Here is a 21,007-nt window from a genome sequence, read left to right on the forward strand (position 1 = left end):
TCATTTACATCTGTCAATTTTCAAGATAATCATGGTATTTTATTCAAATGTATAAATATTTACTATGGCCTTGTAGTGTGTATCTCTTGATTTCTCCTCTAAGTTCACTCTCCATAATGTTCATCACACCCAGGATGCTGACCTTTAGGAACTACTCTCTTGCTAGGATGATCAACCCTCCTGCTTTGACCAGGACATTTCCATGGCTTTAAATTAAAAAAAAAAGTTAATTAAAGTATAGTGGATATATATTAAATTAGTCTCAGGTATATACACAGTGATTCAATGAATGCATTACAAAATGCTCACCACAGGGGCGCCTGGGTGGCTCAGTGGGTTAAGCCGCTGCCTTCGGCTCAGGTCATGATCTCAGAGTCCTGGGATCGAGCCCCGCATCGGGCTCTCTGCTCACCAGGGAGCCTGCTTCCTCCTCTCTCTGCCTGCTTGTGATCTCTCTCTGTCAGATAAATAAATAAAATCTTTAAAAAAAAAAAATGCTCACCACAATAGTGTATTACAACATTATTGTCTGTATCTCATTGTGGTTCACTTTGCATTTCTCTAATCATTAGTGATGTTGAGCATCTTTTTTTTTTTTTAAAGATTTTATTTATTTATTTGACAGAGAGATCACAAGTAGGCAGAGAGGCAGGCAGAGAGAGAGGAGGAAGCAGGCTCCCTGCTGAGCAGAAAGCCCGACGCGGGGCTCGAACCCAGGACCTGGGATCATGACCTGAGCCAAAGGCAGCGGCTTAACCCACTGAGCCACCCAGGCGCCCTGAGCATCTTTTTTAATGCTTGTTGGCTCTTGCCTATAATCTTTAGAGAAGTATCTATTTAAGTCATATACCCATTTTAAAATCAGTCTATTTGGGGTTTTGTTGTTGAATTGTAGAAGTTCTTTATATATTCTGCATATTAACCCTTTATTAGATATGTGATTTGCATTTACTACATACTTTTAAGTTCTTTTCTTGGTGGTTCCAGGGATTACATTACAGTCTGTTTGAGAGCACTGAATCCTAACCACCAGGGATATTTGAGATTAATATAGATCAATTTTTCTTCCCTTTGTGTAGTTGTAATATTTATTACATTTATATATGCTATAACTCCCCAAATACAAAGATATAATTATTGCTTCATGCAGTCTTTTTATTTATTCAACTGTGTTTTCCTTTTTTCAAACTGAAGTATAGTTGGGCTGTCCATTTCTGTATCAGGTAGGAAGGATGCTGGGATTGAGGTTGGTGTTGAGGACAGTAACTGCCATGACTTCCAGTGTTTTGATGAAACCTCAGGTGTGAGACCTTCTGGCCAAGCGCCTGTGATTTCATATTGTTGCGGTGTTTGCTGTATCACTGGCAGTTGCAGCTTTCTGTAAGTTTGCTGTGGCATATGCAGATTCTACAGAAATTAGGATTCCATGAAAGATTTTGAGGAAATGCAGAAGGCTGGTATCTCTGAGTGCAAAGTGTTTTTGGAATGTAAAGAATTTCTTTGGGTTGAGTTCAGTTGAAGTTTGTCACTGACCTGTTTCTGAACTACACAATGTGAATATTAGGTTATGGAATAGTTTCTCTTGATAAATAAAAAACTAACCAAAAAATTGAAGTATAGTTAACATACAATGTTTTATTCAATCTTATCTATTTACCTTTTAAAATGCCTATGTATTTCTTTGTGCAGATTCAAATTACTGTCTGGAATCATTTCTTTATAGCTTGAATGATTGTCTTTAATATTTCTTGTAAGGCAGGAATTGTAGTGATAAATTATTGAGGTCTTTTTCATGGGAATATCTTTATTTCACTTTTGTTTTGTTTTGTTTTGTTTTGTTTTGTTTTTGGAGCATCTAGGTAGCTCAGTCAGTTAAGCATCTGACTCTTGATCTCAGCTCAGGTTTTGATCTCAGGGTCATGAGTTAAGCCCCGTGTCGGGTTCCACACCCATCATGAAGCTACTTAAAAAAAAATTTTTTTAATTTTTTAAGTAATCTCTATACCCAATGTGAGGCTTGAACTCACAACCCTGAGATCAAGAGTCACGTGCTCTACTGACTGAGCCTGCCAGGCAACTCTCATCTTTGTCATAAGGATAGTTTTGCTGGGGACACTTGTGTGGCTCAGTTGGTTAGGCAGCTGCCTTTGGCTCTGGTCATGATCCTGGAGTCCCAGGATCAAGTCCCGCATCAGGCTCCCCACTTAGCAGGGAGTCTGCTTCTCCCTCTGACCCTCCCCCATCTCATACTCTCTCTCTCTCTCCCAGATACTTAAATAAAATCTTAAAAAAAAAAAAAATGACACAAAGAAAGGATAGTTTTGCTGGATACAGAATTCTTGTTTGACAGGTTTTTTTGTTTCTTTGTTTTTCCCCCTTGTAGCACTTTGAATATATCAACCCACTGCCTTCTTGTTTCCATTGCTGTTATTTGTCATTTTGTTTTTGTTTTATTTTTCCTCTTTAGGTGATAGTTCTCCAGCTTCTTTTAAGATTTCCTTTTTGTATTTCAACAGGTTGGCTATAATGTGTCTAGATATAGCTCTCTTTGTGTTTAACCTCCTTGGGATTTATTGAGCTTAGATCTGCAGTTTGTTGTCCATCATATTTGGGAAGCTTTTGGCCATTATATCTTCAAATATTGTTTTCTGCCCCCTTTTCTCTCTCTTCTGCTTCTGACATTCTCAGCACAAATAAATTGGCATACCTGATGTCACCTGGGTCTCTCAGGCTCTGTTCTTCAGACTGGATGATTGCTCTTGCTCTATCTTCAAGTTTACAGATACTTTCTTCTGCCTTCTTGAATCAACTATTTAGTCCCACTAGTTAATTTTTCATCTGTTATTGTACTTTTGAACTCCTGATCTTTTTTTTTTTTTTTTAAAGATTTTATTTATTTGTCAGAGAGAGAGGAGAGCGAGCGAGCACAGGCAGACAGAATGGCAGGCAGAGGCAGAGGGAGAAGCAGGCTCCCCGCCAAGCAAGGAGCCCGATGCGGGACTCGATCCCAGGACGCTGGTATCATGACCTGAGCCGAAGGCAGCTGCTTAACCAACTGAGCCACCCAGGAGTCCCTTGAACTCCTGATTTTTAAAAGTTGTTGTAAATATAACATAACCCAAACTTTATCATTTCACAGTGTTTGAATACAATCCAGGGGCATGAAGTTTGTATTCACACTGTCACACAGCTATCCTCACTGTCCCTCTCCAGAACTTTCTTGTTATCCCAAACTGAAACCCCACACCCATAAAATGATAACTCCCCATTTCCTCCTCCCTTCAGCCTCTGGTAAGCACTATTCTACCTTGTCTCTGTGAATTTGACAATTCTAGATACCTCATATAAGTGGAATCATATAGTATTTCCTGTTTTTTGTCTGGAGTGATGTGTCATTTAATGTGATGTCTTTAAGGCTTATCTCTGTTAAAGCATATATCAGAATTTTATTCAAAATTTACTTAAAACATTTCTATAATACCTAAAGTCTTTATCTGTTACATTTAACATCTGGACCTATACAGAAACAGTTTCTATTGTCTATTTTTTTTTTTTCTTAGCTGAGGATGGGTTATGCTTTCCTGTTTCTTTGAATGACTTATGATTTTTTTGAAAATTGTACACTTTGTATAACATAGCAACTATGGTTTCTGACTTTTCTCCCCAATGGCTTTTGTTTTTGTTTTGTTTAGTAGCTTGACTAAATCTGTGGATTCTGTTTTCCCTATGGTATGCAGAAGCTAATGTTTCTACTCAGTTTTTCTTTTTAAAAAAATTCTTGTTTTGGTGTGCCTGGATGGCTCAGTTGGTTAAGTGTCTGCCTTAAGCTTGGGTCATGGTCTCAGAGTCCTGGGATCCAGCCCCGCATTGGGCTCTCTGCCCAGCGGGGAGCCTACTTCTCCTTCTCCCTCTGCCTGCCACTTTGCCTATTTGTGTGTATGCTCTCTGTCAAAAACATTAATAAAATCTTTTTTAAAAAATATAAAAATTCTTGTTTTGAGGCACCTAGGTGACCCACTTGAGCATCTGACTCATGATCTTAGAGTCCTGGGATCAAGCCCCACATTGAGCTCCCCACTCAGTGGGGAGTCTGCTTGTCCTTCTCCCTCTGCCCTTCCCCCTGCTTGTGCTTTGTCCCTCCCACAATAAATTAAAAAAAAAAAAACTTAAAAAATTTTTTAAAATTCTTTTTATTTTTTAAAATTTATTTTAAAAGTAATTTTTAGGGGCACCTGGGTGGCTCAGTGGGTTAGCCTCTACCTTCGGCTCAGGTCATGAACTCCGGGTCCTGGGATCAAGCCCCGTGTCGGGCTCTCTGCTCAGCAGGGAGTCTACTTCCCCCTCTCTCTCTGCCTGCCTCTCTGCCTACTTGTGATCTTTCTCTCTTTGTCAAATAAATAAATAAAATCTCAAATTAAAAAATAAAAATAAATAAAAGTAATTTTTTTACTCAATGTGAGGCTTGAACGCATAGCCCAAGATCAAGTTGCATGCGCCTCTGACTGAGCCAACCAGGTGCCCCACTCATTCTTATTTTTAAGTCTAGCTTCATAGGTATCACCCTTGTGACTAATGGTCAGCCAGTCACCTGATGGTCAGCCAAAGTTTGGCTTAGAAACAGCTTCAACCAAATATTCAATTTTATTGCTCGAAAGTTCTACCTTCCACAAAACACAAGAACATGAATCCAGTTCAACCAAGTTCTTTGCCACTTTTTAACAAGGATCACCCTTCCTCAAGTTTCCAATAACACATTCCTCATTTGTGTTAGACTCTTCATCAGAATGACTTTTAGCATCTGTATTTCTATCAACATTCAGTTTGCTATCGCTTACGATTCTCTAAGAAGATAGATGCTTTTTCTCTAGTTCTCTTCCTCCTCTGAGCCCTCACCCAAAACACATTTAAAGGTCTGTTCAGGGCAATGTAGGCTTTTCCTCCAAACTTCCAAACTCTTTCAAAGCTACTTCTACATTTTTAGATTTGTTATAGCACCTCACTCTTGGTATCATTTTTTTTTTTTAAATTGGCTTTATTGAGGCATATTGACATGAAAAATTGTAAAACATTTAAAGTGTATATTGTGATTTGCTACACACATTGTGAAAGGATTCCTTCTGTTTAGTCAATTAACACATCCATCACCTCACTATTCTGTGTGTGTGTGTGTATACACGATTTCTACCATCTTAACACATTTCCATTATGCAATACAGGGTTACCAACTGTAGTCACCATGTTATACTCTAGATCTTCAGACCTTATTCATTTTATCGCTGTAAGTTTGTACTCCTTTTCCAACCTCTCCCTTTCCTGCCACTCCCACCAAGCCCCTGGCAATCACTTTTTTCCCCTCTTTGTATGAGTTTGAGGGTTTTTTTGGTTTGTTTGTTTGTTTTTTGTTTTTGTTTTTTTTTCTTAGATTCCACATACAAGGGATACTACACAGTATTTGTGTCTCTGGCTTATTTGTCTCTTTGGCTTATTTCACATAGCAATAATGTCCTTAAAGTCCATCTGTGTTGTCACAAATGGCAGGATTCCCTCCTTTGTCATGACTGAATAATATTCCATTGTATATGTGTGTATCTCTCATCTTCATTATCTGTTCATCTGCTGATGGACACTCAGCTTGTTTCCGTATGGTGGCTATTGTGAATAATTCTGTAATAAATGAGGGAGTACAGATATCTCATCAACATTGTTTTCATTTCCTTTGGCTATATACCTAGAAGTGGGATTAGTGGATCACATAGTAGTTCTATTTTTAAACCTTTAAGGAAACTGCATACAGTATTCCATAGTGCTGCACCAATTTATATTCTCACCAACAGTGCACAGTGTTCCTTTTTCCCCCCACATTCTCCTCAACACTTATTTCTTGTTTTGGATTTTAGACATTTGGACCAGTGTGAGGTGATATCTCACCGTGATTCTGATTTGTATCTCCCTGATGATGAAAGATAAACCCACTTTCAGGTATTTGTTGACCATTTGTTGGTCGTCGTTGGAAAAATGTCTATTTGGTCCCTCTTTATTTAATCAGATTGTTTACCTTGCTACTGAGTGGTTATGTGTTCTTTATATATTGAGGATATTAACCCTTTATCAGAGGGATGATTTGCAAATATTTTCTTTCCCCCATAGGTTGCCCTTTCATTCATTCTGTTGATGGTTTCCTTTGCTGTGCAGAAGCATGTTAATTTGATGTAGTCCCACTTGTTTATTTTTGCTTTTGTTGCCTTTGCTTTTGGTGTAAAATTCAAAAAATCATTGTCAGGACTGATATCAAGGAGCTTAGCACCTATGTTTTCTTCTAGGAGTTTATGGTTTCAGGCTTTACACTCAACTTTCTAACCCATTTTGCGTTGATTTTTCTTTTTGTATGGTATAGGGGTCTGTTTTAATTTTTTTGCATGTGGCTATATAGTTTTCCCAACACCATTTATTGAAGAGACTATCATTTCCCCCCTCTAAATTCTGGGCTCCTTTGTTGTAAACTAATTGATCTTATATGCCTGGGGTTGTTTCTGGGCTCTCTGTTCTGTTTATTGATCGACGTATCCGTTTTTATGACAATGCCATAATGTTTTGATGATTGCAACTTTGTAATAAAGTTGGAAATTGGGCAGTATGATGCCTCTAGCTTCATTCTTCTTTTTCAATATTTTACTTTGGCTATTTGGGGTCTATTGTGGTTCCATGCACATTTTAGAATTATTCCATTTCTCTGAGAAATACCATTTTGGTAAACTATTTTGATAGGGACTGCCCTGAATCTGTAGATTGCTTTGGGTAGTATGGATATTTTAACAATACTACTTCTTCCAGTCAATGAACATGGATTATCTTTCCATTTATTTGTGTCTTCAATTTCTTTCATCGGTGTCTTATAGTTTTCAGTGTATGTGTCTTTCATACACTGAAAGAAAGTGTTTACTCCTCCAGTAAAATTTATTCCTAGGTATTTTTTTTTATTCACTCACAAATGGGATTTTATTCTTCTAATAGTTTATTAGTGTATAGAAATGCAACTGATTTTTGTATGTTAATTTTATATCCTAAACTTTATTGAACTATTTTTTTTTAAGATTTTATTTATTTGTCAGAGAGAGTGAGAGTGAGCACAGGCAGATAGAGTGGCAGAGGCAGGCAGAGGCAGAGGGAGAAGCAGGCTCCCTGCTGAGCAAGGAGCCCGATGTGGGACTCGATCCCAGGACCCTGGGATCATGACCTGAGCCGAAAGCAGCCGCTTAACCAACTGAGCCACCCAGGTGTCCCATCTTTTTTTTTTTTTTTTTTTAAAGATTTTTATTTATTTATTTGACAGAGATCACAAGTAGGCAGAGAGGCAGCCAGAGAGAGAAGGGGAAGCAGGCTCTCTGCTGAGCAGAGCGCCCGATGTGGGGCTCAATCCCAGGACCCTGGGATCATGACCTGAACTGAAGGCAGAGGCTTTAACCCACTGAGCCACCCAAGCGCCCCTGAACTCATTATTCTAACAATTTTTTGGTTGAGTCTTTAGCATTCTTTATATATGGGTGTGCTCATATATATATATATGTGTGTGTGTGTGTGTGTGTGTGTGTGTGTATTATGTCATCTGCAAATGGAATTTTACTCTTTCTTTCCCCATTTACTTCTTCCTTTCCAATTTAGATGCATTTCCTTTCTTGCCTCATTGCTCTGGCTAGGACTTCCAGTACTATGTTGAACAGAAGTGCCAAGAAGGGACATCCTCATCCTTAATCTTCGATCTTAGGAAAAAAGCTTTCAGCTTTACATTGTTGAGTTTGGTGTTAGCTGCGGGCTTGTCACCTATGTCCTTTATTATGTTGCGGTACATTCCCTCCATATCCAGTTGCTTCCACAAGTTTAGGTTTGTTAACAGCAGCACTGTTGTGGTGGTTTTGTTTTGTTTTTTATTTTGTCTCTGTCCATTTGGACTGCCACAACAGAATGGAAGTCTGAGACTAGAATGCCAGCATGGTCAGGTGGGGGCTCTCTCCTGGGGTCCCTGACTTCATGTTGTCTCCTCACATGATGAAAAAGGGAAGGGATCTGTCTGGATCCTTTTAGAAGGCAAAATCCTATTCATGAAGGCTTCAACTGTATGACTTACTCACCACCCAAAAGCCCTGACTTCTAATATAGATCACTGGCGGGGGCTAGGATTTCAACACATCCAATTTGGGGGACATTCATACCAGAGCAGTCCTCAGTGACACTTTTGCATTGTGTCCATGTAACTGGTGTCTGGAGACAATCCCTAGATTTCTGCTCAGGTAAGGGGGATGGTTCCTTGAAAGCTTTATGAGGAAGATACTCTAGAGTGATGACCGATCCTGTATCTTATGGGCATGAGGGAGGGTTAGAACATGGAGAACCCTAACATATATCGAGAATTTGCTACTAATGTCCATCTCTTGATTTGTGTTAAGGTAATTTTTCAAAAACCCCTTTGAGGGGCGCCTGGGTGGCTCAGCGGGTTAAGCCGCTGCCTTCGGCTCAGGTCATGATCTCAGGGTCCTGGGATCGAGCCCCGCATCGGGCTCTCTGCTCAGTGGGGAGCCTGCTTCTTCCTCTCTCTCTGCCTGCCTCTCTGCCTACTTGTGATCTCTGTCAAATGAATAAATAAAATCTTTAAAAAAAAAAAAAAACCCTTTGAGCTCTTTGTTATTATCCATTTTTCACAGATTAAGGAGGCAGGAACTTTTCCAGAGAACAGGAATGAGAGACCAGATATTTGAACCCGGCTCAGGCTTATTCCGAAGTCTTTTAAGTGCTCTTTTAAGTGGCTCTGAAGATACCCACCTCTGTTAGCATGGACAAGAGTATTGTTAGCTTTTTCCCAAGTCAGGGCCTGGATGTCTGTCGTCCTTTGTCCCTTCTCACCCCAATCCTTCCTGCTCACTCCAGACCAGTCGTAGGTAAGCATGTTTGGGATTAGACCCAACATTCTGCCATCTCTGAGCTCCAGTCTATTTCCTCTCCTTATGGTCCCAAATGGGTAGAGCCCACTGGGTGGTTCCAGGTCCTCTCAGAGCTGAGACACCATTATCCTCTCCCACCCCATCCTCTTTGTGCCTCCCTCCCCTGCCCTCACTTCAGGGAATCTTGTTTTTGAAGATTTTGCCTGCTGCATTTATGAAGATGTCCTGTTCCCATTATTTTTTTTTTTAAAGATTTTATTTATTTATTTGACAGACAGAGATCACAAGTAGGCAGAGAGGCAGGCAGAGAGAGAGGAAGGGAAGCAGGCTCCCTGCTGAGCAGAGAGCCCGATGTGGGACTCGATCCCAGGACCCCGAGATCATGACCTGAGCCGAAGGCAGCGGCTCAACCCACTGAGCCACCCAGGTGCCCCCCCATTATTTTTTATCATTAACTGTCTCTTGGAACTTCTGGCAAGCAGGCAGTAGCCAGTACTAGCTGGGTTGACAAAACTATCATCAGAAAGACAATGGCATGGTGAGACTTAGCTGCCTGCCTGAGGCATACCAGGAATCTGAAGTATTGAAAACAGCTGACAGTTGCTTATTATCTCTATGCCTCCTGGGGTGGCCTGGCTGACTATCCTAGGTGACCCCAGCTCACTGACCACACACATGGAGCCGCACTTGAAGCTAGATTTCTCAGCACACATGGCGGTGGTCTTTTCATTCCATTGGGCTGCTTTCTAAATTTTTGTACCCAGTCTTTCCATGCTCCCAAATCAACCAAAGGCTCTCTCCAGGACATGTCTTCTTCCTTGGCCTTGCCTTCCTTTTCCATCTGGAAACCATTCTCTGCCAGGAGGCTTCAGCTCTTAACTGTCTGTACCATTCATGTGGCCCTTAGCGCTTTCTGCCTCACTGTATGGATCAGGTGGGCTCAGGTTTTGGCCTGGGAGGAGCCAGCCAAGGAGCCAGCATTTGAATTCGCCTCCCAGGTCAGTTCTTCTCTAGGCCTCTCACCAAGCCTTGCACATTGGAGGGAGCACAGAACGCGTCCTCCCTCTGATGGTAATTAGGCACTTGTATTCATCACCGTGTCTGTGTTTGTCGGTTGATCACGGAATCCCTGCTGTTCTAACTTTACTTATTATCCTGGTAATACCAGTGGTGGTGTTAAATTTTCTTTCGTTGAAAAGAAGGAAGTATCACTCCCCAACAGAAGAAAGCACTGTTATGTGTCAGGAAAGTCCCCGGAGGCAGGAGCAGAATCTTTCCCCATTTTGTCTTGCTGACCTTCCCCAGAACCACCAACGGGTGTGGGCTGAGAGCAGGGACACTTCAAGTTCACATCCTGGGATCTGGTTCTCCTCTGCCTGCTTAGGGAGGAGGGAAGGCGGCCCACGGCTTCTATGCCTACTGGGACTCCCTGACCATGGAATATGACATCTGGCGGCAAAGAGTAATTTTCCCTCGGGTATCCCTTCTTATTACTCTAAGAACATTCACCTTAGGGTGATTCAAATGGATGTATATTTACAACATATATATACATATAAAATAAATATATGTAAAATATATTTAAAATAAAACATTTTAGGAAAAAAGACCCTTTGCTAAACATCTCCAGGAGACTGACAGATCAGTCCAAGCTTAATACTCAGCAAAGGTCAATGCCTCCCTTCCCCACTGTCTTGTGGCTCCTGCCTTTCTTTGCAAATGTTGGGGGATTGGTGTTTTGTTCTTTGCTTCAACCACATGGATTTACAGACAGAAACTGAGGCAGAGGGTTGAAGGCACACAAGTAAGAGATCCCTGCCCTTAGTGCCTTTTTGTGCCCAAAGTTAGCATTCAAAATCCATTAAGCAGCTAAATTAGTAAGAGAATCCATAACCTTCCCATAAAACTGGCTTGAGGTGAGCTCTGAAAATGGTTCACTATTCAGCTGGCCCAGAAAACCCCACAAAATCATGCAAACCAAGAGGTTCCTTCTAAGAACATCCCAGAAACTGCCCAGGCCATCCAGGGGTTGTGATCTGAAAAGCCCCCAAGTCTCTGAACATCACTTTGCAGGAGCGCTGCATGCGTGCCATCCTGTCCCCGGAAGGGCTCCACTGGCAGCAGCAGGGCAGGCGCTCCCCCTACCCCTGCTGAAAGCTCCCCTGCTCAGTGGAACACGGATGAGGTAGCTGGGCATGGACTGAAATGACAAACAGTGACTCTTCTACAAATGTGGACGTTTATTTCAACAAAATGTGAAAAGAATACATTTGACTGATGCTCCTTGTTCATCAGGGTATGTGTCCGTCGAGTCTCAATGAGACCAGTGAAGGCTGCTTTGTGAACGAAGGGACTATGGCAATCTCAGCTCGAGCAAGTCTTGGTCAGTACATCATTTCTACTCCTCCGAGCTCAGTAACCTTGTGCACGGAATGGGCTGGGGGCTCTCCCATGGCTCACGGTCTGTGGCTCTTCCCGGCTGCTCTGTATGACAAAGCCCTGTCCAGGGGAAGACCCACAGGGAGGCGCTCTGGGGACGGGGGAGTAGGCCGTGCAGGCTTCGAGAGAGGAACCATATTCACTCACTGCGTCATCATCTGGTCAAGAGGGAGAGGTAAACCGAGTGTGACCCACCTGCCTCTGGAGAAACACCAGGGCAAACAGAGGGGTTTGTGGAATTTTACTAATTATGGAAAAAAATCAAAGGCCAATCCAGTTTTTACTTAAGGTGATACCAGCAGGAGTGGATGCCTCTTTCGGGACTGAACGTGGTTCCCACCTCTTCCTGCCCGCTCTGGTGGTGCTGAACGCTGGCACCTTGCACCAGGGCCCCCTGACCGAGGCTCTGTGCACCAGTGGGCCGCCAGTGACGCAGCCCGCTCCGGGGGCCACCTGCACAAGCGCTTCCCAAGGAAGGGGGGCGGGGCTCATTGTGCGCAGACTCTAGCGTTAAGGCTCAAAACTGTAGCGTGTACAAAAGTATTCGTACCACCGCACTAAAATGTCCTAGTGACTCATTCCCTCCTTGGTCGTCAGGGACATGTGCAATTAGCTGCACCGTGAGAACTGAAGGCTACACCAGCCCTGATCACCTGCCACTCTGGCTTTAGGGACACCAACGGGGAAACCCATAAACTCTTTCCTCCTCCGGTAAACGGGCTGTTGAAAATAAACTCTCTCTACCACTGGTGCAGAGGCCCCTGCCGCTGGCCAGGAAGGGCCCAGTGAGCCCGGAAGACAGCAGCACCACGACGGAGTTGTAGATGATCTTAAGGTCATGTGGGTTCTCTGTTCCCTGGAAGCCTGCTCACACCGGGGAAGGCCAGTCCCTGGTGCTAAGAGCAGGGATGTCACCAGGGTCCCTTTCAGCAGCTGTGGGGAGACCAGCTGTGCCTGCTGCTTGCGGACACCCCAGGAAGAGACGAGACCCAGAGGGAAGAGGGACGTCCGCTGCTGGGAGAGATGCCCTGGATATAGAGCTGAGTGACTCTGTAGGCACTAGTAACCTTTTGTGATGATCAAAGCTCCAGGTTTCATAGTTAAGTTATAATAACCTTCCAAGTCCTAAAAAAGACTATCCGGCCCACACCCCCGTGGCATGAATAACTACTTATCAGCAATGGAGAGGGCCATCCCCCAGGCTCTGCTTTGGCCCCGCTTAGTCTGCTGGACCTCCCACGAGGCTCCCAGTGGGTGCAACAGCTGGGTTCGCGGGGACACGCAAGGTAGTGGTCAGTCAACCATCTTTCCGTTTGTTCCGAGAATCAAACCCACAGTTGAGGCCCCTAAATCAACAACAGTGACTCGGTCTTCCTCCTGGATCAGGGTTTTGCCCTCATCTTTGAGGTCCCAAGGACCTTGCAGATTTCACACTCCATGAAGAAGAAACAGGTACCTTGGTATGATTAAACCGGGAACTATTCCTCTCCTAGTGCGTACCAGGCTGAACGTGAAGGTAAAAAAAAGATGGGACTTGAGGCTTCCTCCTGGGCCCAGCCCTCCTCTGCTGCCTGTGGCTGCAGGCTCATGGGGCCAGGGGTGAGGGAGGGCTGCTGACTGCCTGACTACAACTCCCACTTCCCCGGGCTGGGGCCCAGGAGCTGTCAGGCCAGGAGCAGCAGTCCTCCTTTTGTGTAGTGAGACCTCATGGTACAGGCTTGTACCCTTCATTGTCTTCGCAGGTTCTGGCAGGGACAGAGGGCTGTAGTCACAGACAAGGTAATAAATACTGAATGGGATGGGTGTGACCGCTGGGGGCTTTGTGACCCTATATCCCAGTATGTCATGCATAACCTGAAAACGTTCAAGGGGAAGCAAAATGCCACTTGGATTCCAGTGCTGGGTCTCCTTTGCCTTCTCATTAGAGTGGTTTCAGCTGGAAGAGGCAGCTCTAGCCCTTTTCTCCAGAGGCAGGGCGGGGATGGGCAGGAGGCTCTTTCTACGTTGAAGGGGAGTCCATCGTGGAGAGGATCCGCACGATTTCTGCTCGCTGTGTGGGTGAGATGTGCTGAGTCATGTGGACGATGGAGTCCATGGCAACCTCGGGATTGGCCTGCACCAAGCTGGAGAGGAAGAGAGGGGATGGTGAAGAAGAGAGCCAGCAGTGTCCAGATGAGGGGAGCTTATGAACTGTCTGACTACATGCTAACATTTCGGCTCCCACCACACCTGATTTGTCTTCCTATGTGAAAAAAGTCCCCAGCAGCAACGCAAGTACGAGATGGACCTGACACGTTTTGCTACGTCAGAAAGTAAGGAATTACTTAAAAACAAAACAACAACAAAAGCAATGGGGGCATGTCACAAAGAAATTGGAACCAGCACAAAGGTGCTTCCACTGGCTAAATCTGGGACATTTTGGGCACCAAAGAGAGTGTAATAATGAATTGCAAATTATTAAAAAAATAGAAATTCATTATTGGTGTAGATTAATGAATACCTACATGAATGGAGAAAGACAGAAGACTTTTTGCTTACAGGAGAGCTGGAGTGAGGACTGGGGAGGACACAGAGTTGGAAAGTTATCCTTCTGCAACCTCGCTGTAAAGACCGGATCAGACAAGAGCCCTCCTTGGATGCTAGATCTGGGTGGAAATCCTGATGAGGAATAGGAGATCTGCATGGCCTTCAAGCGTGTCCCCAGAGACTGACTGCTTATTAGGCGCAACGGGGGAAATCAGTAATGATGCAGTGGAGAAACTGAGTAACGCCTTGACCAGGTGATTCTAACATCAGGAAGGGCAGATGACAGGCTGTCTCTGCATGTGGTACCCCGTGAAGGCCACTTCACGTATGTACTATTCCATGGAGAACGTATAACCTGAAGCTAATCATGAGAAAACATCAGACAAAATCAAAACGAGCAATGTTTTACAAATGGTGGATTCAGGGGTGCCTGGGTGGCTCAGTCATTAAGTGCCTGCCTTCAGCTCAGGTCATGATCTCAGGGTCCTGGGACTGAGTCCCGCATCGGGCTCCCAGCTCAGCGGGGGGTCTGGTTATCCTTCTGCCTCTCCCCCTGCTCATGCTCTCTCTCTCTCAAATGAATGAATACAGCCTTTAAGAAAAATGGTGTATTAGATATAAGCTTCTATCAATGTTGGGGCACCCGGGTGGCTCAGTGGCTCAGGTCGTGAGAGCGAGCCCCACACAGAGTTCTGTGCTGAGTGTGGATCCTGCCTGGGATTCTCCTTCTCCTCCTCCTCTACCTCTCCTCTGCTCTCTCTCAGAAAAACAAAAACAAAAACTTCTATGAATGTTAAATTTACTAAAATCGATCCTACTGTGGTTATATAAGAGAATATCCATATTGCAAATACACACTTTAATATTTGGGGTAAAGGGCCATGATGGCCATGATCTATGTGACTTATCCTTAGCAGGTATATGGGAGCATAGATCTGTGGGAAAGCAAGCACACTCAAGTGATAAAGCAAATGGGGTAAACTGTAAATAATGGGTCGATCAGGGTAGAGACTTGTCTTCTGCACTGTTTACAAATGTCCCCAGCTGCCTCCACCCCCCATTGGAAGGAGAATACTGAAAACTCTCGGCTCAGGAAGGGAGGAGGTAGTTTCCCACGATGCTGCCATGGCATCAGCTTTTCTCACAGAATCCTTCATCCAGTCTGAAGATCTGTACTTGGAGCTAATAGCTGGGCACAGTGAACTAAGCCTTCATCTAGCAGAGATTACTAAGTGCCCTAGAGACCAGGAGCTGACAAAGAACGGTGTTTCAGGCTCTATTTTTATCGGACGGTCAACTATAGTGGTCCCAAACAGAAAAAACCCACAAAGATTGTAAGGTACCATCTCATGTTTTGTTCTTAAATCTTTGCTCCTTCCAAGGAAGCGAGCCCAATTTCTCCTACAGAAGTCCCCCACTGCGGGTCTCACCTGCGGATCTGCTTGAGGACATAGTCTCTGCTAATGTATTTGATGTTCTCCTCGATTACTGAGCGAACGCCGTCTTCCTCAGTCAGCTGTTTCTCCAGCCACTCCACCAGATCCTTGTTATTGTCCCACACATAGGCCTGCAAACAGACGACTCTTGGTCAAACACCAGGGGCCAGGCCAGACACCCTGATTGTTCACGATCTGGAAAGTTCACTCCAACAGCTTGCTCACTGTAAAATAGTTGGTCATGGTTCTCCACTCTAGCTGGCATTGTAGTGGAAAGAGGCCTCAGGACAGGAGCTGTCCTCATTCTCTTTCCTTCTTCTGGTTCTAGATGCCTCTTGGGCCCCTGGAGGCATCCGTGCTCATAGTCTGACTCAGGTCCTATCATTCCAGGGCTCTACCTATTCTACAAAGGCTGAGAGAATGTAATCAGCTGATGGACTTGAGAGAAACAGTTAAAAGCCCAGATTATTTAGAGAAGTACTAATTGAGGGGTGCCTGCCTGGCTCAGATAGTAGAGCGTGTGACTCTTGATCTTGTGGTTGTGAGTTCAAGACCCACGTGGGTATAGAGTTTAAAATCAACATGTGTTTAAAGGAAAAATTAAGGCGTGCCCGGGTGGCTCAGTTGGTTGAGCATCAACTCTTGATTCCTTTTTTTTTTTCTTAAGATTTTATTTATTTATTTGACAGAGACATGGTGAGAGAGAGAGCACAAGTAGGGGGAGTGGGAAAGGGAGAAGCAGGCTTCCTGATGAGCCAGGAGCCTGCTGTGGGGCTCAATCCCAGGACCTGAGCTGAAGGCAGAGGCTTAACCTACTGAACCACCTGGGAACCCCTCCACACTTGATTTCTGCTCACGTCATGATCTCAGGGTCGTGAGATCGAGCCTGGCACCCAGCTCCAGGCTCGGCGCAGAACCTGCTTGAGGGTCTCTCTTTCACTCCTGCACGACCCCCCACTTGTGTATGCACTCTCAATAAATAAAAACTTAAAAAAAAAATGAAATGTGTCTTTTCTGAGGAGCTCTTAAAATGTAAGTCTCTAGGCCCTGCCAGGTTGGCAGAGTTGTCTTCTGGTTGGGGAAGTGTCAACAAGGCATGGAGGGGGAGGTCTTGCTGCTAGGGGAGAGCTAGGAGGTCAGAAACCGACCCCCCATTTTACTTTCTATGAGAATATTCCAAAGGGGCAAGGCATCTGTAACCCTGAAAGTCTCAACAAACCACCTTGTGCCTCCTTTTTTTCGAGATCATTTAGCTGAGTATTTCCTAGGTAGTTGACTACATAATAATTCAGGAGTGTGTTAGAAACCTAATAGCCTTCTCCTTGCTCTCTTCTCCTCTCATTTTCTTTACAAATCATTTAGGAATCGTTTTGTTAATGGTTTCCGGAAAACCAAGTACCACCATTAGGGCTCATTCATATTTATGTCATTTTGTTTGGGTAATTAAACACAAAGCTCGTCATTTAAAGGTGTGCTATCCTTCTCTGTTATCACTAACGAAGTCAAAGTCAGAATGACAATGAGCTGGGCGCTGTAATTTAATAGGTGGGTGCATTAGGGACTCTCAGAGGCTTTGAGGCTTGAGCTGTGGCTCAGGAAACCTGTACACAAACAAGGCGCCTGAGCCATGGCTGTCACTTCAGGATCCGTGAGGCATGGGGGTGGGGTGGGGGTGTGAGGGTGGGGTAGGGGGGTGGACATTGTCTTCTTCACACCCGTCAAGGGCAGCCGGATGCGGTTTTCTGTTTCATGCCTTCAAAAAGAATGCTTTCTCGCAGACTCTCACTTGCTCATCTCTGACTTAGCTGGGGAGTTAGCTGTGACTCCTTGCTTACTACGTCATGTGATTGACTTCCACAGTTCGAGAAATTCTTATGCAGTCCTTCACGGTTGAAGGATTAAGGAGCCCAGGATTAAGGGTCAGCAGTTCGCCCTTCCTAGTTCTGGTATGCAGTTCTCTTTCTGGCCCCCAACACGGCCGCTCTGTTTGGAGTAGTGGCTACGGAGATGGGCTCTTCTCATCAGGGTGGGATGGCCAAGCGGGGGTCAGCCCCAGCCCCAGTCAGGACTGTGCCACTGTCCCCATGGCAAAGGGCAGGGAAGCGTCTGGTTCTGGAGGAAAAGAGGTGCTATGTCAATCTCTACGGACAAAGTCGGGGGGTGGTGATGTTTTCCCCACAATGCGGTGGTCTTCTCTCTGGCACCCCAGCACATGTGCACCCCACTATGGATTGGACACACTGGTCCTCTGACCCGCTGCCACCAAACTCGGACCCTTCCTACTTTGTCATCGGTGATTTAGACTTCTCCACAGGTTGAGGACTTACGCACATGCCCTCACTTATGCAGATTTTGGGGGTTGGAAAAAATAGTGAATGCTTCTTGGGTTTCAGAATGGGGAAAACAAAACAAAACAAAACTAGACTTACCCAAGAATCCCAAAGCCTTTAGTTTAGGAGAATATTTAATACACTTATTAATCATTTTTAATCCGTTTGCTTTTAATTAAGAAACAGCATGATGCTTTCCTATCAACATATGCCAGGGAGCAGATTAATTGTGGCTTAAGATAACTCTCCTTGATTGGTGTAATGTATTAGCTAACGAGATGCCTGCTTCTAACGGCGCTCAGACACTGTGCCGGGAAGCCAGCTGCCCTCTAGAGAAAACTCTTCTGCCTTCCCCTCCCGCAGCCACAGAATATGCTAGGTGTTTAAATTAAACATTTTAAAAGTTCCTAGACAGGATTAAGGAAACACATTCCAAGTTTTGGAATTGTTGCACTAAAATCTCCTCTTTGAAAACATGGCCCCACGTATGAAAGATCTGCTGTTTGCTCAAAATAGGACAACTGGATGACAGCCACCGAGCCAAACCTCAGTAAAGTTTCCCTCACAGTGTAGTACACCAAGGCGAAGGGGTCACAACTCCTAGCTGACAGCACCTGGAGCGAGAACAAACGAATGGAAGCATCCACGGTGCCACGGGGTTTTCCTAACGGGCCTGGGAGGGTTTCAGGTACTGCCGTGGCCTAACCGTGTGCACCGGGAACAGCAAGGCTCTCAACCACGGAGTTAGGGAGGCTACGGGTCCTTGTCTGCCCTCCTAGAACAGAGATGTAAAACTCATCATTCCAGCCATCCAGAGGACGGGCCAACCCTATTCCCCGAAAGAAAGCCATTATCATTTTCTTCCTTAAAATTATAAAATCACGGCTGATTATTCCAAGTGTTCCAGTGTGGATTTTAAAAGCCAGTGTGAAATACTGGGCTGCTAATCTCATGACAGGCCTGGGCTCATAAGTCACCTGCCTCACGCTCCTCCCAATCAGAACATTCTAATACCAAGAAAGTACTGACAGTTAAACATCACAATGTTGGCCTTACAATACATGTTCAGTGGATGCTTTATCTTTCTCTGCATCAGTGATAAGTATCTCAGGCACTACGCCATTTCACTAATTGTATGTAGTAATTAGTCTATCACACAAAATCTAAATGACCTGTTTAGAAAGTTTCCTTTCAAAGTATTGGATAGCTGTTAAGTCCTCCTTATTCAGTGTACAGGAGGGCCAGAGAGTGGCCAGGGCACAGTCTGATGGATGTGAGTCCCAATTACCATGCCCTGTAACTCATCTTGGGGGCTAGCTAGAGACCCCTCCAGCAATGTGATTTTTTTTCTGAGGCTTTGGAGTAAAACAGCAAACAGCCATGTGGGCTGGGGTGGCCTGCGGACCCCATCTCCTCAGCTGGCTCCAGTCTCAGCCCACCTGGGGCCAAAAAAATGTTTTCCAGGTTCTGCCTTCCCTCCTCTTTCCCAGGCCTGAAATTAGAAGTCTGGTGTATAAGACTTGTCCAGGGTAGCTTGAGGCTGGGTTTTGGGGACCGGGGAAATCCAACAACCCTATCAATGGTGCTTTTTCCTGTCATCCTTACAAGGTCCTCCACTCACCAACCATCTCATTTGGAAATCCAGAGAGTAAGAGTGAAGGGGTTGTGAAGGGTCTGGATTGTAAGAACATGCTGGCACACCAGACTGTGGGCAAGTCAGAGCGAGCCACATCAGAGGACACATACTGAGAATGGACCGTGCTCACAGCTCCCGCCACAATCATGAAGTCACACATCTGTAGCTCTTAGCTCAGCTCAGCACATGTCAGAGGGTAAACTGAGCTGAGAGGAGCAAACGGGCATCATTTGAGTGTCTACTGAGTGCTAGGCATCAGCTTCCATGCCTTCTTTATCATGTCATTTAAAACTCACTGAATCCCATGAAAGGAACATTATCTCTATTTTACAGAGGAAGGGACGAGGCTTAAATAAATACCATGTCCAAGCCGGCCAGGCTGGGATGTGCCATGTTCGTGAGATTCTGAACACCACGTTCTGCTCTAGGCCCCACGCCATGCAGAGTTCTCATCTCAGTTGTTACTACTGAGGCTTGGTGGGAAAATCAGTCTTTGAAATACCACATACTCAGACTGTGGGTCTGAGAATCGAGACCGAGAACCTACCCACACAACAGATGCACACCGCATTCCTATGACCTGACTTAAACCCAAGTTCTTGGTACCGTTTCTGGCGAGCTGCAGTGATGCTCTGCTTCCATCTGCAGTGAAGCCCTGAACCATAAACCTTACGATTTCCTACAACAGGACTGTCCCAGTGGGTTCCAACAGAGTCTTGTGACTCCTGGGAACAGATTCCTCTATGGGAAACGAAAGATTTGCCCTGCTAAGTTACAGAGCATCGCAGTGTCTTCAAATTTCCTGTCTCTCAATGTCTTTCTTCAGGATTAAGATTTTAAAAAGAAAAACAAAAACACAAATTCTCTGGGACAAAACACACAGCATGGCTCATAGAACCCTGTCACCAAACACCTTTCCCTGCTAGTAACTGTGGTGAGGATCAGAGGATCACTTCCTGGTATAAAGTCAAGGTCCAGACTCTGCCGGTGTTTGCACTTGAGACCCCATGCACAGTATCTATCACTGTTTGAAGAACCAATGCGGGTGTGTGTGTGTGTGTGTGTGACATTTTTAAGGTTTGCAGCCAGTCCCCCGTATGGAGCTGCCTCTGTGCCGGCCCTGCAGAGGCCGCACCGACGGCTTGTGAACTGTGCAACACTTTCTTCTCTCAAGGGCGCTACAGATCTTATCAGCCACCCCGCGCTCCACTCGTCCTGCTGAGCCTGCAGAATATGGAAGGAGGTTTCAAAGCCACATCCTAGCATCACTGCCCTTCCTCTCTCCTCGGCTGTCCTCCTGGACTAAAGAGCTCAAGAGAATGTGATCTTCTGTGGATGGGAGGGAGGGGATAGCCTTAGTGCCTGGGTAGGGCTGGCTCCCAGGGCTTCAGGCAGCCTCTGCCCGCCCTCGGGGGCTGGGGCTGTCTCCCGCACTGACTCCCAGCTGGAGTCTGTGCGTACATAGCCCACTGTTCTCCATCTCTACAAGATGGCAAGGACCCGCTTCTCCGGACGCAAGGTCCCCTGGCTCCGGGATGCTAAGGAACCACTGAAGGGCCGAGCCACTCACTTCATGTTCGGAGAGAAGCTATTCCTTCTCCTCATCCTTGTGCTTACTGAGGCCGTGCACGTCCATTACTGACTAATGTGGTAGGAAGGCGGTGTGGGTCTCTCCTGGCCACACACACACACACACACACACACACA

General features: G+C 45.1%; 2 protein-coding genes across 10 annotated transcripts in view; one reads left to right on the top strand and one right to left on the bottom strand.

Moving 5' to 3' along the window:
• The first annotated feature begins 1,271 nt into the window (after positions 1 to 1,271).
• Positions 1,272 to 1,519, top strand: LOC125086684 (cytochrome c oxidase subunit 6C). Its single transcript, XM_053447801.1, is given in 2 exon segments — positions 1,272 to 1,401; positions 1,404 to 1,519. Coding segments are annotated over 2 exon segments (246 nt in total).
• A 9,634-nt stretch (positions 1,520 to 11,153) lies between these two features.
• The window catches only part of ACACA (acetyl-CoA carboxylase alpha), a 243,255-nt gene continuing 233,401 nt past the window's right edge, over positions 11,154 to 21,007 (bottom strand). For all 9 annotated transcript variants that reach the window (XM_047708298.1, XM_047708296.1, XM_047708299.1 and 6 more), the window contains 2 exons: positions 15,329 to 15,465; positions 11,154 to 13,495 (listed from right to left, as the gene is read on the bottom strand). In XM_047708298.1, coding sequence (XP_047564254.1) covers positions 13,372 to 13,495; positions 15,329 to 15,465 — 261 coding nt within the window. In that variant the 3' untranslated portion in view covers positions 11,154 to 13,371. The remainder of the gene's footprint in view (positions 13,496 to 15,328; positions 15,466 to 21,007) is intronic.

Source organism: Lutra lutra, chromosome 16 (assembly GCF_902655055.1).
Source record: "Lutra lutra chromosome 16, mLutLut1.2, whole genome shotgun sequence".
NCBI lineage: Eukaryota > Metazoa > Chordata > Mammalia > Carnivora > Mustelidae > Lutra > Lutra lutra.